Source organism: Manacus candei, unplaced genomic scaffold (genome assembly GCF_025592945.1).
Source record: "Manacus candei isolate 608988 ecotype Guabito, Panama unplaced genomic scaffold, ASM2559294v1 h1tg000014l, whole genome shotgun sequence".
Classification (NCBI taxonomy): domain Eukaryota; kingdom Metazoa; phylum Chordata; class Aves; order Passeriformes; family Pipridae; genus Manacus; species Manacus candei.
The window spans coordinates 37,076,928-37,095,240 of record NW_026138062.1 but is presented as its reverse complement, the minus strand read 5'-3'; the positions used below and the strand labels follow the sequence as shown (position 1 = coordinate 37,095,240).

Sequence of the window (18,313 nt, the reverse complement as noted above, 5' to 3'; positions counted from 1 at the left end):
GTCCTGCTCTACTGCCCGTTCCTTGCTCTTTTTTCCTTCCACACTGAAATGAGAAGAATTGTAACTCCCACTGGGTCTCCTTTACCCTGCTCACTGCCTGGGCACAGGGATGCAAGGGGGACTCAGGGTAGGCAAGAAGCAGGACCGAGCAGCAAGGAGGGCAAAGGGCTTATTCATATCTGCAGCAATGCATGTACTGAATTATTTTAAATATGCACAAAAATATTTCCAATTTCCCATTAGCAAACAAATATTTAAAACATTTGGAAGCAGTTTGAAAGACTAATTCCAGCTGGTAATTCAAAGACTGCATTCTACAGTACTGTGGGAGCTGGTTTATGCAGCAGTGGTTTTTCATGCAATTTTACACTAGATAAAATACTTAATGCTTAGTAACAGCACTGCAAAATAAATCCTTTTAGAGCTAAGAATGAACAGTAATAGAACATTTTTTTAAAAAAGAAACACATTAAAATGCCCAGAACATCAAGAGCAAACAGATGCAAAGAGAATTACAACAAATCCTTGTGGTTTTTACATATTTTTACATTTATTACATTTTCTCTTCCACCCTGCTTAAGCATTTAAAGAGGGAAGACCTGTTTTGCTCATGGGTGGGATTTGCACCGAGATTTTTTGGGTTTGGGGTTTTTTTTGAGAGAGGTGTTTTGTTTAGGAAAAGATTTTTTTCTTTCAAATATTCACTGATAATAAAATTACATTCCCTGTCACACAAATAAAAAATTGATTGCAAGGCAAAAAAAAATCAATGAAAATACCTTAATCCCATCCCATCATTACTAACAAATATGTACTATTTTATTTTTCTTTACCACGGTCTTCTGTTTGGTGCTTCTCTGTCTGACACAGATGTAAGACTGGAGTTTCACTGGTTTGATGAGAGGCTATCAATCTTAAAATCAGCTGTTTCATACTTACGACAACATCATGTGTGTGTGCTGTATACAGTTGCTGTATTCAGCCGCAAAAGCAAGCCCTACAGAACAACTTCATAACAACATAGAAGAAACACAGCCAACTGCAGTGACCCCACTGCTCGCCCAAAAAATATTAAGTATTTTTAGAATAATAATTAATTTCAGTTTTTCTGCTATTCCTTGGCCATCTCCACAACACTAAACTCAGTTTAAAAAAATCCAAGCATGAATGTACCTGGTATTTCCATCTTTTACATTAAAAATTAGTTGGTTTGTGGTTTTCATGTAGAACAAGATTTCAAGTTACTTTTGTGAATCTGCTGTAGATATAAAATTGAACCACACTTCTCCCATTTTATTACATTACTTTATTCCCTCTCTCCCATTTTTTTTTTCAATTTACATACAGGACCCTTCACACTTATTCCTGTTCCAGGATCTACACAGGTTTTTTCACTTAAAGGCAAGAACAGTATCTTTATTCTCACTGCAATTCTTTTAAGTCAAGCACTTAATGTCCCACATACAATTAGCATGTAAATTCAATCAAATTATACAGCTATGCTTTACTCTACAGAAATTGAGATAAAAAAGCACACTAGTAAAACTAGGAACAATGGAAACGCTAGACAAACCATTTACCAAAACAAATGGAAAAACCTTATCAACACATGTATGTAGTAACACAGTCAAGTTCCTTTTGAATCCCATACCTCTCATTATGAGCATTTTGTTCTCTACTCGAGGGACCACATACAAATCAGTTAAGTTTTTACTTGCATTTACAAAATTGGGTTTTTTCTTTTAATGTGATTTGGGTATATAATAATTGTTATATGAAAGCAGGGGTTCTTCTAATGGTTTTACCTGCAAGTACGCTACGCTCATCTCTGAATTTAAACTTTTTTGAGTAGTTCCTTTAATTAGGGAAAAATGGTTGCTGTTCCAAACTCTTTTCTGAAGAAACCCATCTCTCATTGCTTTTAAGAGTCAGGTTGAGGTCATTAATAAGAATACCTCCAAATTACAATCTTATATAAATTTTCATAGTATTTTAAGGAAGTTAAAGATGGAAAAGACCTATTAAATCTATCCCACTAAAAGTGAACAATTAAGGGTTTGTTTCCATGCATTTAAAATCATCAAAAGTACTGTTTTCATGAAAATGTTCTGTTTTATCTATTCTACAAGTAACATTTTAGACATAGATAACTTAATTTTTATAAACTTCAGTATTCTATGGAGTACTGTGAAAACACACCTGAAATGCCTACAACTATGATTTTTAAAAAATACTTTATGGGGAAAACCACAAAACTATCAACAAAACACCAAACTAGTGAGACTACCTACTAAGACTATTTCGCAGTATATCCCAAAAGGCAATAAAACCCCAATTCAATGGGGAAAATTATACCTAACATTGGGTATTTCTACTTTTTAGTCGACCCCTGTTGTTATTAAGTCCTCACAGTTCAATACGTGAATTTTTAAGAAAGCAAATACTTTTGGGTTACTACAGTCCAACATTTTCCACTAAATTAGCACTGAATGGAATCATCTGGAGTAGTAACGTCCAGCCTCTCCATTTCCCACAGATCACACTCACTCCCTCCTTACTGTTCATGAATCAGGGAAGTTTGGACGGATATTCCCTCATGCTACAGAAGCGAGCTAACAGTCCAAAGAAAGCACCAAATCCCAAGATAATTTTACATCTGAATGACAGCACAGTGCCAATATTAATAATTTCAGGGCTCCTGAGAAGACAAATTTCATTTGAAGTATGTGCTCCCTAAAGTCCCCCAGCCTTGGGCACAAGCACAAGCTAACAAAAGATGCTGGATGCAGACTTTAAAACCACCTACGGATATGCACCACTTCGAGTCTTGGGAATGGGATTTAGAATAATCCCTTCACATTTGTCTTCAATGTAAACTGACTCCAGTCGCTACCCAGCTTTCCTTGCCATTTAAATAGTTCAATTACAGTTTGACTTGCGAAGGGAAAAATTATGATCCAACTTGTTATAAATATATATGAAGTATGAAAAAAATTAGTTTCTGCAACATGCTTAAGTAAAACGAACTTCATGCCATCAGAGCACACCACTCATCTGCTGAACATCTCACCTCCAAGCGCATTTTATTCTCTTTAAAAGGCCTAATGGGTTTTAGTTTTCACTTGAGAATCTGCCTTTAGATGGGTTATTTCAGCATTTTTGAGCAAAGTTATCTCAAGGCAGATTGTGACCGTTTAGCAGTGTGTAGTTCATTGATGTCACTGCGTTTTCAAAGATTTGCAATTAAAGATTATTCTACACCTGACATCAAAAGTGGAAAAGGGAGAAAATTATTTTGGTATAACATTTTAAAATATGACAAGATATTTTAGATCAGAATGCTCCTCAAAGGTGGTGTGCTATAAAATCCTAACGGATTATGGTTAGAATTAAATTAATGCAATATTTAGTTCATAGTTTTCTTGACTTCTTTTCAGTACGAATCTCCAGTTTATAAGTGCCTTTATGTACAACTAGGTAAAATATAAATGGACAATAAACGAAACAACTTAAGGACAGGAATTTTCTTCCTAGGTAATCCATAGTAATTGGTATTTTTCTTAGGAAATAAATACAGTAAAGTATATTTGAATCACCACAAAGTTTCCTAAGATATCAACATGCTCTATCTAATGAGCACACTGGACAGAACTACAAAGATAGTAACTCAAAACCAAAATGAATTTTTTATTTCTTAAGTGCCCAATAGCTCCCTTTCAAATGACTGCAGTGACAAATGCAAATGCAGTTAGACAAGCCAGAGTCTGGTTGCGACATGTTTTCTTTAACTTAAATGGAATCATAAAGCTTTGTTATTTTTCAGTATTAAAATTGTATCCCACATGAAAATTAAGCAGTTTAGATGGAAATTTCAGGAATAATGTAAAAGCTCAGTAAGTACGTTACAAAAGCAAGTGTGTTGTAGTTATCAATTTCATATCCATTCCAAACCTATTTGTTTTAGCACAGCACACAGCAAAGAGAGTCAGGACTCCACTGTGCTTTCTACTCAAACAGAGCAAAGGTACTCAACTTAAGTACATGTGTACACAGAAAAAATTATAAACCCATCAGCCAGATGCGAAGCAAGAAAAATCAATCACTTCAGTGCAAAGGTAGAACCTTTAAGAAACAACACTGCTTAGGAAACAAACTGAGACCATTCCTTTTTTAAGGAAATTAGGTGTTTATTGTATAGCTAGAATCAGTTACTAGCACATTCAGCAAAACAAGAAGCCCTCCCTTGAGAGTTGAGCTGTGTGCAATCAACACAGCCAGGCAGTCCTAAGAAAGCTTTTATTAAGAGCTGAATTTGGCAGTGTGTCATCAGCTACAAAAGGCATTCTTCATGAAATCTTTAGTGTGCCCAAAGTCAACACTTCAGTATTTATTTGTTAGCACTTGGTTCAAGGATACGTAAGAGATTAGATGATTTCATGCAGTAAGGACAGATGACAAATCCACTGCTACCATGCAGAGGTTTACAGGAAGGGTAGCTCACAACTGTGGAACCATTAATATTAATTAAAATGTACAGTAACTTTCAAACACATACATACCTCCACTTGCTAGCAAAAATGCAGTGCAATAAACATGCATTTAAAATAGTATGAAGCTGCAAGGAAAGAATGAACCACTTTTGCAGATTTGGTATGTTTAATGTATTTCTGAAACATACTCAAGACACTACAAGGAGGAGGTTATATATCATAAACAAATACACAGAAGTTAGCTAAAAGGCCTGAATGACACAGTTTCTTTTGCATTAAAAAAAAAAAAAGAACAAATCTCTTGAATCTAGTCAAGTTATATTTAAAACATGTTCCTTGTACAGCTTTACAGTTTAGAACTACCAATTCACACCGATGCTTTCTCAATCCCCTAAAAAATGTCATGGACATGGCCAGAAAGATGAGAAAAAAGTAATCTCATATTTAGAAACCTTACTTGACATCAATGTAAACTGCATTTTCAACTGAATGCAGGATACCAAAGCAGAGAGCTTAAGTAGTTGCTACATGCAAACACTGGTTTACACTAGTGAAAAAACAGAAATTTTCCAAAAGCTGAGTTTTAGGACTAGCTTGCTAAGCAAAACCAGTTGCAGTTTTGGTTGTGGTTTATTTTAAGAATGACTGCCATAATGTGATACATAGATCAAGTAGGGGAAAGAGTATTTCACACTCTGAGCATAATTTGCTGTTGTATTACAAACTATGAAGTGTAGCATGTATCTCAAATCAAGCAAAAAATGGTAACACTAAAGACAGTCTAGAGCAAAACACTTATCAGTTATAGATATCACAAGTAAGGACCTACATATAGCTCCTGCATTCTATGAAAACGATAGCTATCTTAAGTCCTATCACACTGGCAATTTAAGTAACAGGGTACTCCTAAAATTCCAGCAATGCTGCAATTTTCTTGTTACCCATTTGCTCAATATTAAAGCCACCAAGACTATTGCTGCTACATTAACAAGTAACACATACATGCCCTCTCTGCTATGTGCATTCCATGTTCAGCTGTGTATATACCGTTTTGATATAACTAGGGCACCAGGTTATCTCAAATCAGTTTTTAATCAATTTAGTATCAGTATTCATGCAGATAAAATTAAGTCATTTCTATCTCTGAAAATGTGAGCGAACTGATAAAAACAGTTCTTACATCCCTACTTATTTGCCATTACAGGAATAGAACCAATAGGTCTTTTCCATCATCTTCCATGACTGACAAAATCAGAATCACAGTAAGCTTCCTAACAGCTTTACCATCAGTTTTATCTTACAGCTCAATCAGCAAGTCTATCCTGAGTTGGGTATTTTTCAAATTCGTCATTCTGTAAAACCTTTATGAAGAACACTAGTGCAATCCTTCTAAATGCATATTACTCAACTATAAACAAACACTTATTTTCACTAGAAAACATATATTTGCTTCCTTATTAAATAGTTACACATTGATAACAGATGTGTTTCTATTCAAAACAACTTCTGGGGAAAATGTATACTTTTTAATAATGATGCACTACACAGTGCAAGGCTTCAAACTAGCTTGCAGAAATGTCTCCTTCCTCACAATGGCAAGATACTTTAACCATCACCAGAACACAGATGTCACAACAAATTTTCTTCTGCATAAGTATGGTTTAGGCAAATTCATTCATTTGTTATGAGTAAAGCATACATACAGATTCCTTTCCAAAGTTTTTTCTTTCCCAGGTTAAATTTTCTAAAAATGTGTTTAACAGATATACTCTGTTGATAAACCTATTGTGACTAAGTTTGCAATGGTACACTGAGATGCAAGGACACAGTAGCCTTGAGAACACTTAGTATAAAATTTTATGCTCTTCCAAAGTCAAAACAAAAGCAGCTGTGTTATAAGTTTTTCATAGTAGGTACTGCACCACGCAGTTTAGCTAAACAGATTCACTATTAAGAATGGAACTTTTTTGACACATAGTAGGAACTACGTAAGAATGAAAATGATGCCACTTATAATTAAGCATAAAATTATTCTCACTCAGTATTAGTAATAACATTCTCAAAATACTTTCCAGTGATTTTTTTATTGTTATCAGATAACTGCACGTTTTACAGCATAGTCACACATTGTATTTTGCTAGTCACAAACACATTGCCTTACATAATGATCCGCATCATTTCTGCTCTATACTACAAAGCCTATGACTGAATACAAAAAAAAGTTTTACAAAAGAAACTGTTTTAAAGACTACAATAACAATAGAACCGTTTCCAGATAACAGCTAAAATTATAAAGGCATATACTGTATAGTTTTACTGGAATTTCTAAAACAGTAAGGAATGAATTCAGATTTAGTATCTGCGACGCTTGTTAGGTCCTTCAAAGTTGCCCCCCGGGTTTCCTCTACCAAAGCCACCAGGTCCACCACTGACGGCACCTACACCACTCATTGGCGGCTGAGGAGTTTCAGAGCCCGTCCTACTAACCAGAGGTGAACCCATCTGTGATGGACCTCCTTGAGGGAATCTCTCATTATGCTAATACAAGTCCATTTGGAACATGCCAAATATGAGTTACAACAAAAACCACAAGTGATGTTGTCATGGAGTTCAGCAGATAGTCCAGCAGAATCAGGATCACACATAGAAGGAAGAAAGGAGCAATTCAATTAGTTATTATGGGAAAAGAGCTGGAAATTAAAGAGTGCTAATGTTATGCTCCAACTTTGTAAAGTAAATTAAAAATTAAAAGCAATACTTAAGATCAACTCTGGTGCTAAAAGTAACTTCATCTTTACAAGCACATCTATAGCAATATATATTCTCTATGTAACAGAGGAGACAGCAAACAGTTTTATACCTGAGCGCTATTCTGCCTTAAATACCAACTACAATGCTCCTCCCTTAAAAAAATTAGACACAGAAACATTGTCAAACTGGGGGCTGGGGAGGATCAGCTTTTTTATTTCCAGATAGAGCACATTTATTCTTTTAATAGTAATATAACATGAAGACTTCTATATCCATATATCTGTGGATACTTCAAGTCCATGCTACCTGGAGTCAGTCTTTTACATCGCACTTAAGAAATCTTTAGTTAAGACTTTTAAAACCCTATCCAAAGAAAATTACATTAGTCACAAAATGCATAACTAGACTATGCTTAGTTTAAAAAAACTTCATATGTATCTAAAGCTTATTCTGAAATATCAATCTAGGATAAAAATCCAGTTAATATTCCACATTTATTTTCCTTAGCTCTGTGCCTAATGTTATATATCCTTACACAAATTTATTTGCTTAGCAATTAAGACCTAAAACAGAAAACGTGCATCTGAGCACTTACAGTTCAGTATTTATGTAAGTGTTTAAAAATAGAACCCCACATGGTGAAATTTAAACTCAACATAACATAAACCATTAAAAGCACAGATACATGGTACAATCAGATCTGGAAATAACTCATTATTCAGCTGGTGAGGACAGTTATGCTTTCAGAAGAAATTCCTTCTGCATAGAGATCTACGTTAACTGCCCAGGTATTCAGAGTTCGACAAGGACATTCAAGACCAGCACTTCACTTGTATGCCTGAATCAGAAAAGAATTCTTCTGAAAGCCTAACTCCAGAAAAGGCAGCAGAGCTCTGCAGTTCTCAAGTCTGCTGGTTCACATATATTTTGCTAAAAAACAGCATTAAATCTATAAATATAAAAATATATGCAACTTAGATCATGGTTGTATATATGTGTTTGACATTGAATAAGAGAAATGTTACTTCAAGAGCTGCATAAAGAACTATTACTGAGCCAAAGAACCTTTAAATCTGCAGCACTGGATAAATCTGTTTAAAAATTATCTTTAACTCACGCCAGCTTGTCAGCAATGGATTTGAATTTCAACAAATAATTTATCATGTACTCCTGATAATTTTTACCATTTGACTTTTGGCCAAAAAGTAAAGTCCTCTTTCCAATAAGGAAACCTCTCTCCAGCTAATGAGAAAACTTCAGTAATTAACAACCTCCAATAAAGCACATGGGGGAAGCTACTTTGAAAATGTTATGTTCAAAGACAATCTGTCGTTCAAAAGACTGCAGCGGAACAAAAAGAAGATTACTACAACTTTCCTCTTAAGACTTCAGAAAAACATTAAATTAAAAAAATTAAATTTTTATTTCTGGTCTATAAAACATGGTCTCCATATCCCTCACTGGAAATTAACTGTTACAGTGTTTTAGTAGAGACCTTTCACAGGATCTTTAAAGTGTCTTTCCAACAGCAACAATACAATAAGGCTACGCCTTTCTGTAGGGGCCTGTCCTCCAAACTGAAAACACTCAAAGTCCAAAATGAAGCAAAAAATAAAACCTAATTTGTCCTTCAGAAGCATGCAGAAGAAAATGGAAGTAAAGAAACATTTTTTAAAACATGCATTTTGAAGTGTCAGTACATTCCCTACATTTTCATACCTGGAATGACTTTTTGTAGAAAAACAACAGTTTAAGTTAAATACCATGATTTACGATACCGTGTTCTTTTCCATACCCCTCTTTTTCTATGTCTGTATAATCACAAGAGAATGTTCTAGAGGTGACCAATAACACAGTGGTCTACAGCAAAAGCATCTCCCAAACCAGTATTTTGTGAATAGCATCTTCCCTCCTTCATGAGAAATTATACAACTGATAAAATGAGCCGGCTCCTACAACATGAAGTGAGATCCTCTCCTTTTTAATTTGTAAAGACCAGACTCATCATATATTTAGTGCAAAATCAAAATCTCATTTTTCCTCTAAGGAACAAAATTTTTTGTTCAAACTTCATTATACAGATTGCTCAGTCACAGACAGCTACTGTTGAGAAGGCATATATAAAAAGGTGCAGCTACAAAATGCTTCCGTGTTCCAATAAAACTATAACAGAATCACTTTATATCATACCACCAGTAACCCAAATATCTATTAGCAGAATAGGATTGAAAAAATATGTAAAAATCAGATTTTAAAATGATATAGTTGTTTCTCTACATAAGACATTACAGCTAGGAAAAGTAACCATCTGGCTATGAGAACAAACCAAAAATGGCTAGTGCTTTAACTGCATCCCAATGGCCTATCGCTTCTGATTAAAAATTCCAGATATATACAAGATACTCCCTACCACCCGTGGCAATTCGGCAATACTAGTTTTCCTGTATTGATATGAGAGTTATGCTCAACAGCTGTTGGCATACTGGTTTTCTAAGTGGTGTAATTACTGTCACAATTCTCATGCATTTTACAGTGTTAGAAAAGAAATAGAACACTAAAGTTGCTTCAAAAAATTAAATAGTTTACACAAAGATATCTTCACACTACATAGCTTCCAACATTTAGCTCTTCAAAACCTCTGACAAGCTAATTCATAGAATTTAGTTTTACAAAAGAAAAGAACAGCAAAAGTCTAAATTTACAGATTACCATTCCTACGGGAAGTAGGATTTTCATAGTAATGTCAAAAAACCACTGCCCTTCTGTGCTGTACATTATTTGTATGAACAAGTTTTATCAATTACTTTTAACAGATTCAAAATCTATAACGTTCTTATTCAGCGTGAAAATACCTTTGGTAACAAAAATGGGCCATGAGACATGACAGCTATTCAAAGTAATTAAATTTGTGATACGTTACCACAGTTCCATTATCTGGCATCATTGGTGTTCCCATATTTGCAGCTCCTTCTGGTCCCATGGAAGGACCAGGACCCATTGCAGGGCCAGGTAAAGTTCCTCTGTTGTTCATATTCATACCCATCATTGGAGGAGGGCCTTGGTTACCAGCAGGTGCTGGGCTAAACGCATCTATGCAAAACAATCTATACTTAGAGCTGTCCTAGCTTAATTTTACAAGAACAAACAAACAATTTACAATATTTAAAAAGCCAAATGTACAAGACTTCAAATACTTGAAATAAAAAAAAATATATATTCTTTGAGACTGTACATTTATCTCAATCATCTGCTTTTAAACAGATTCTCAATAATCCCTAGTATTTTGCATTACATAATTTGCCTCATGTGTTTGAAAATCCCAACCTTTATAGCTTTACAGGTATACTGTTTCTGTGCAGGAACTGAAGCATTCATACAGCATATATATGCAGTATACACAGCACAAATTAGCAAAAAATCTCAGGTCATTTTACAGATATTGCCAGCTATAAGGCAACTTGGCTCTTTGGGGATCCTAACACATGAAATGTACATTCACAAGTACTCTTCTATCAATATTATGTTAATTGTATATAGTGCACAGTAAAAGCAATACCAGAGATGGTACTTAGCTTCACAATAAATTATTTGTAATACAGCTGTAATTTATTATGGGAAAAGTACCAGAAAACTATGGGAAATTTTGCTAGAACTCAAAGTGACAGAACAGTCTCCTCCAAAATTCTGATTCAAAGTAAGAGGTAGAAAAAAGTTTGAAAACATATTTTGAGGAGATCATTTAGCTATAATATTGCACTAGGACACACCACTCTGCCAGTACTCATTAACATACTCAACATGTAGGTAAAAATGCCTTCATAACATTTTCTCCTGTTGTGGTAAGAAAGAAAAAAGTCTGATTATATAGCTCACATCTGCCATTATGAAATATCATCAAGACTGGTGATCCTCCCCCAGCCCCAAATAATCCATTCTTTTCAATGAAAATACCTTCAGAACCTAGCCTACACTTAAAAGTATACACTATAAGAATACAAAGAAGTCGGATATGTTGCTAGACCAATAAGCTTGTTATTTTAAAAATAAACCCTCTCACTTCTCATCACAACTGTACTTCTTCAGTAACGAATATATAAATGTACATCATTGTAAGCAGGCCATTCAGTACAGACAGAGTACTATTACTATCTGCAAGTATGCAAAATTACATCTGTATTACCTGCCTTGATTACACATATCAAAACAGTCAGTGAAACCATGGTATCCAAGATATTGCTGCTGAAACTGAAGAGCTGGGTTTGATCATTATGTCAACTGCAAACTGTTTAGCAAAAACAATCCATGCAACACAGCAGCACCTGTAAAGTGCTAAACAAGTTTACCAGAAGAGATAAAAATCCTGTAATTTTGAAAAGCAGAACTCTTTTGAGCATAGTAATGAGAAATTCCCAGACCTCTCCCTATGACACTAACTGAAAGCAAAGATATGCTCAAGCTGGATGCTTCTTACCTACCCACACGATTAGTTCAGGAAGTGGGTAGAAGATCATGCTACAATTAAACAGAATTACCCCTAAATTGTCTTTTAGTATCATCTATTCTGTGGCTAAGTAGAGAAGGAAAAGGAGAAGCCTAAACTGCCAATATAAGAAGGAACCTTTTCTTTTCAGATGCTCTTCCTACTCTGCAGGACTATCACGTTGGCAGCGATCAGTGCGGGCAGCAGCGCCATTACCTAAATGCTAAATTACTTGTTATTGGCTTTTCAGGCTAATTAAACTGAGCCAGCTGGCCACACACAGGTAGCATTACTTTGCTGTCAACTACAACAAAGTTCTCATGCTCCATATCATACAAATGCACCCACAGTGCTTCTAGGGTGACATATAGCAACCTATACTATGACATTTGTAATATTAATCCTGTTTCAGGCAGAGTCAGCTCTAACAGGAGGAAAATTACACAGTGCAATACAAGGAGAGAGTGGGGCCCTGCACACTTTCAGCAAGAGGCCACTACAGTATTTTAGCTTTAATTCAGAGGTCGCCCAAAAGACGCTAAAACCTAACAACTTGATTGCCCGTTCTTTTTGGTGGGACACTGATGTTAGCAGTTAATTTACAGGACCAGGTTTAGTAACAGATGGAAAGCCATCACAGGTGTTCATGCAACAATGCACAGACACTAAAAAAAAAGTCTTTTTCTGCAAACTGGAGGGCTGAAAAAGTACACTATAAATGTCTGAACTGCACATACCAAAGTCTGCCACAGTTGGCAACATGCCAGTCAACAATCCTCATCAATGCAGAGACAGTTCCCAAAAAAAGTTCCTTTTTTCCATATTGAAGTTTATAAGCTGCACTTAGCATTACAGATTCAGCTAAGTGCTATGATGAGGCATACAGATTCTCCCAGAACTTCTCACTGAAAACTACAAAAAGGAGCAGTTCTGCACAAGTCAGCCCAACACTTATTAAATCTGTCACAGAGGTACTCTGCCTTCTATTAATATAATACAGATGTTTCCATTAGTGAAGATACTCCAGCTCTCTACTGTCTCACATGATGAAATGTTGCAAATGGCACAGGCAAAGGTCAGTTAAAAATAAAGTTACAATTCTGACAGCAATGTTGAGAATGGATGCAAAGGTCAGTAACTAAAGATCTACTACGTAAAGGTCTACTGTAAGGTTTCGGGGTCAGATTATTTTGGTTGTACTTGTGGAGTTGCTAAAATACTGGAGAAAAACCAAAATCTCTATAGTCAGCTAACCTAAAATCTAGACTATTTGCTATGGCTATTTTAAAATAGCTGTTCAGTGCTACTATAACTTCTTTTGGAACTATGCAATTTATTTCTAAAAGTATTAGGTTTAAAAGCTAGAAAACAAGACCATGAACATCACTGTTAAGCATTAAAACCTGGCAAGAATTGCAGTAAATACACACTTAAAATCTGGATGTAAAAAGTGTATCTTGTGGATCTGCACAACAAAGTCTCTTAGTTAAATGAAGTTTTCAAGTATACGGCAACGATACGCAAAAGTACAACTATAAAATAAAAAATTTAGTCACAATTTATGCTTCATTTCATTACTTATAGATAACTTCACAATGTCTTCCTTTAGAATTATTTTTAAAGCTTTTCATCATCCCCGAAAGAAAAAACCTATTTCTATATTGCAGTTATAAATGTGTCTCAATTAATAAATGCAAGGAAATAGTGAATAATATATTTTAAAAGCTGAACCAAGCAGATTTGTTAGTCTATTCATTAGTCTATAAACTCTCATTACTCAAAAAGGTCAAGCAACAATGTTTACTAAGTTTTATATGTAATTTCAAGTTTAAAATACAGAAAAATAGTTCTACTACTTTTCCTTAAATTACCATCTTAATTTATTTTAAATTAACACTAGGAAGTTTCTGATAGATATATATTGACAGTTAATAAAGTTTAGAAAGATTTGGTGTTTTTGGAGAAATACTCTAAGTTTCAGTCTTGTTTAAAAGCAGATATACTGGATACGTAAGATTTCAAACTGTTTTGGTCTGCATATATGGAGCAAGCACTAATTATCATACTTCTCCAGATTTCACAGGAACAGTTCTTAGCAGTGACAATACTTAAAGTCACAAGAGCAAACTGAGAATATGTGCAAATACAAATTTGCAGTAAATTAGTAGAACACCAACCACGTTATTCATTAATCTCATCAAGAACTTGCCAATTTTGACCGCTCCATCATTTCACTGCATGTAATCACTTCTCTGAATAGACAGTCCCTCCAAAAGAATGCCAAATATTTTTTGAACATAAAATTCCTCTTTTGTATCAGATAATTTCCAAAGTATCATCTTTCCCTGATTTTTGTTTTTCTTAACTTGTACATCTTATTTTTTTTCCCATGTACAGACAAAGTAATAAAATAAAGATACACCTTGGCGGGGGGGCAGGGAAAGCTGTTCGGAAGCAAAATATGTGGGATTTTTTACTTCCTAATATTGCTTACTCCTTTTTACCAGCAGTTGTCACTGATTAATAGTGCTTGAGTAACATGTACAGTCCCAAAGAAAAAAAATTACATTACAGAAGCCTTTTTCCTTCAGATCCCTACCTCCCATGTTAATTGCTCCACGAGGACCCATATCACCCATTCTCATTTCCTGTTCTCTCTGAAAGTAAACATAGTTTTCATGATCAACCTATCATTCTTAGAACTTAAAACATTCCCATTTACTCCATAAAAATAAAAACGTTAAAATTTTCAAAAGTTTCCATCGATTAAAAATAGTACAAGGAACGAAGTTAACTATACTCTCTTGTTTTTATAATATCAAATGGATTAGGAAGTTCAATATAGCAATGCTGTACATTTTTGTGTGTTAAAGATTAAATATCACAAGTTTAATTCATCATATGCAGCAGTCTAAAGCTCCCAAATAGTTATGCGATCAACTTTAAATAATCCATCTTCACGCAGTGTTTTTCACTAATAAGTATATTTACAATTTAACTGTAAATAAAAAAGTCTTATTACAGTATTGCCTAAAGGCCGTGGTTCAATAATAGTCAATCTGGCTTCATGATTCAAAAATGTTTGTGTTGACTGGAAACCAAGCTCTGATGTGTTATATTATGGCATATAAACTCAATCTGCCAGATCATCTTTTTTCCAATAGTTTTGACTTAACCTGGTGGCAGAACATGTTCTGATAAATGATACTATGCTATTGATATGCTAGTTCAGATACTGACCATGCTTTTGAAACCAGCATAAAACTGTAGTATATTAGCAGAAACTATAACATGCATTTATACTAAACGGACAAGTAAGTCAAAGTGATCCAGATTCAATTGACGCTCAGTCACCCAACAGCAGAAGAGTTCTGACACTGCTAACCATGAACCACGGCCTGCTGTGAAACAATACTCAAAGGATAGTACCCAGAGTGGCAAAAAATGATCACTTAAAGGAAAACAAATTATACTATCAGAGATAATTTCAAGGATTGCAGTATTACTCATTACATCAAAAGGATTAAATAGAAACAAATTCACAGTTCAAAACAAAAGCTAAAGAAACTCTTCTCCTTAATTAAAAATCTTCTCCTTAATTGAAAATTTTCTCCTTAATTTTTTACAAGAATGGTAACGTATTCTGCTTGAGCAAACACACGTGTGCTAAGAATAAGCATATGCAAAACAATTTACCTCATTTTGAACATCATTCCACTTACGATTTAAGAGCATAAGTACAGATGCACTTTGAAAACAAATCCATATACTAGGCAACTAATCAGTTTATAATCAACTTTTACATGGAAATATTAATAAAACCAAAATACATTCACAGGATTTTTACAGGTTCACAAAACTCCACTTTGGTCAATCATATTTGGGATACCAAACGTGAGTCTTCTATCTCCACACACTTCAAGTGGCAGACATCATTGTTTGACAGAACAGAATCAATAATTTTGTAAAAATATCCTGTTATGGGAAATTGCCATAAGATATACGACAAAAAGCTCTCAAGTTAACAACTTTGTTTCTAGTAGCTCATATTAACCTAGAAAATGTACTTAACATAAGAAGATTACACACTATTTTCAAAAGAATATGACTTAGTGTGGAGAGGAAAAATAAGGCCTGGTAACTAAGAGATAGATGCAGATATTAAGGTCCAGCTACGAAAGGCCATTGATGGAACACTAAAGAGGATCTCTTCTTTTGACCCTAGAACCCATGTTAAAAATTTGTAACAGAGCATGCAACTACTTGGACAGACCTTTCACAGTAACATCCATTGGCATTTTAAGTAAAATCAGCACCCCCACTAGGATCGATCAAACCATAAAGTGATAGCAACGTCATGAAATCAGATACAACTTTGTTGATATTAGTCTGCTTGTACACCTCAGCCCTGACATGAGGAAGCAAAAAGGAAAGTGGTATATCATCCCTAATGACAATCCCTAGCCCAAACTGACAGAAAACCACCATGGCTATCAATTTATATTCGTTAGATTGTGTGTGCACACATACAGGCATATGTGCACATGCGACAGGACATGCCACAAACAGTTGTGAGATACTCTTTAGCTACAAGGCAAAGTATCAGATTTTGCATTAGTGCACATAATTTACTTGATTCACGTCAGGTTCAACCGCAAGTTGCTTAGTGTTTGGTCTTTCTTTAATATGACAAGTGCCATATAAGGCAGGGCCAAGTACAACACTGGCTAGCTAAGGATGTTAAGTACCGAGCTATAAAGCTGCATCAGCTTGCTCTGTAAAGCTTTAATGTACACTTTCCTTAAAAAGCACATTACCTCCCAGCAATAAACCATTTTTTCTCAGCCTGAAATGTTACCAGTCTTCAGTTAACCACAAGTACAACAAGACAGGTAGAACTTGCAATTTTTACTTTTTTTTTGTCTAGTCTAACATTTGTAACAAAACCCATGAATTAATTATTTGTCATTTTTGTAGCTTTAACTTTGGTGTTGAATTAGTACAGTATAAAAAGTATTTCAGCAACAGAATCAAATAAATGTACCTTATGATCTCTGCTGCCCATTAGCTTATCAATGTGCCTGCAAGAATTATTATTATTATTCCTACTGTTGCATGTTCATAACTTATCATGGTTCCTTGAATTTTCAGCACAGGAAAACTCTTCTGTACTGTTAAACACAGAATTCACAAATTTTCTGTCAGAGAAAATACCCAATTTCAAATGTTAACTGATAGTATGTATCATTATGTCATTAAATGCTCGACATACTAGCAACTTGTATTTGCAGGAGTCCAGATGATAACAAAAATTTAGTCCTATCACACACAAATCATGTCCTAGACAACTCTTTACTATGTGAGCATAAACATGTTATTGCAAGTAAGTTAGGTCAACTAGTCCATGGGTTTTGCCCAAAAGATGACAGAGAAAGAAGTACCAACAGGCAGTTTGACAGAATAGCTGAACCAGTACTGGCTGGTAATTACAGCCCACCTGAGAGCTTCACTTTTGGATAATCAAGCCCTTTGCAGAACTCAACAATGAGAGTGTTACCTTCTCAGAGCTTCTTTTCCTCACTATATGACTGCCCTTTCTTCAGTTGAGTAGTAGCTGTATCAGTCCCTTCCCAAAAGCCACCCATAACTACCCATAAGAGGGAGTTAAAACTGAGCAGCAAGAGAGCAGGGCTTAAACTCTTAATAGAGAAATATGTGGCGATTAAGAACCTCTGAAGTCACCTGGTACCTGGGAAAACAACTTAAATTGGAAGAGAACAAGAAAAACGGATGATATGCAATACAGGGGGAAAAGAAAGCCATAAGACAAAGAACATGTAGGAAAGTGTGTGGTAATTTTTGAGAAGGTCAGGAAAAAACAAACAAACAAACAAACAAACAAAAAAAAAACCCAAACAAAAAAACACCAAAAAATGTCCTATAGTAAAAGCACTGTTTACACAACTCAGAAGAAAGCTTTCCAAATTACTTCTGTTGCAGGATTCTTATATAATACTTCAGAACTCATTAATGCAAACAATCCTCCGATTTATCTGAGCAATTTGCTTTTAGAAAAATTGCTATGATGGCAAATACAGAATTATACTTGCTAATTGCTTTAGATACAAGCATGAAAAATTGTATTTCCTCACAATTCCAACTCATTTTAATGTCAATTGTAAAAAGTAGATCTATACAAAAATACTGAATTCAGTTTTCAAATTATACATTTTACATTTCATACAGTATGGATTCTCCCCCTTTTACAAGTATTAGAAACCAGGTCTCTCTAGTATTTGAGGTGTATCATGCACAATGCTCTTATACCTTAAACACCACTGATACAGCAGTGTAAGTACACAGAGAACTGCCAAGATGATTCTTCTCAGTTTTTTAAATGTATTAGTTTTTTGCTAAATTCATTCTACAAAACCATGAAACCAAATGTTTTGAAAAGAAACCTAAGAATTGATACAAGAGAATGTATCAGATGCAAATCCCTTCTCACACCAAAAGTAAAAATACAAATAGTCATAAAACTGACCTTTTTTAATAGACAAAGCAATACTACTTTTTTTCCTGAGAAACAGGC

General features: G+C 34.8%; 1 protein-coding gene across 9 annotated transcripts in view; it reads right to left on the bottom strand.

Moving 5' to 3' along the window:
- The window catches only part of PSPC1 (paraspeckle component 1), a 61,848-nt gene that overhangs the window by 17,454 nt on the left and 26,081 nt on the right, over nucleotides 1–18,313 (bottom strand). For 3 of the 9 annotated variants that reach the window (XR_007903057.1, XR_007903056.1, XM_051779128.1), the window contains exons 7-8: nucleotides 14,321–14,378; nucleotides 10,162–10,331 (exon numbers count right to left, since the gene is read on the bottom strand). The exons of 3 other annotated variants lie outside the window; for them this stretch is intronic. Coding sequence is in view for 4 of the 6 variants with exons in the window: in XM_051779128.1 (XP_051635088.1) it covers nucleotides 10,162–10,331; nucleotides 14,321–14,378 (228 nt within the window). In the remaining 2 variants the exon portion in view is untranslated. Of the gene's footprint in view, nucleotides 1–1,291; nucleotides 7,181–10,153; nucleotides 10,332–14,320; nucleotides 14,379–18,313 lie in introns of those variants that run through there. 3 more of the 9 variants (XM_051779127.1, XM_051779129.1, XM_051779131.1) reach the window with 3 other exon arrangements.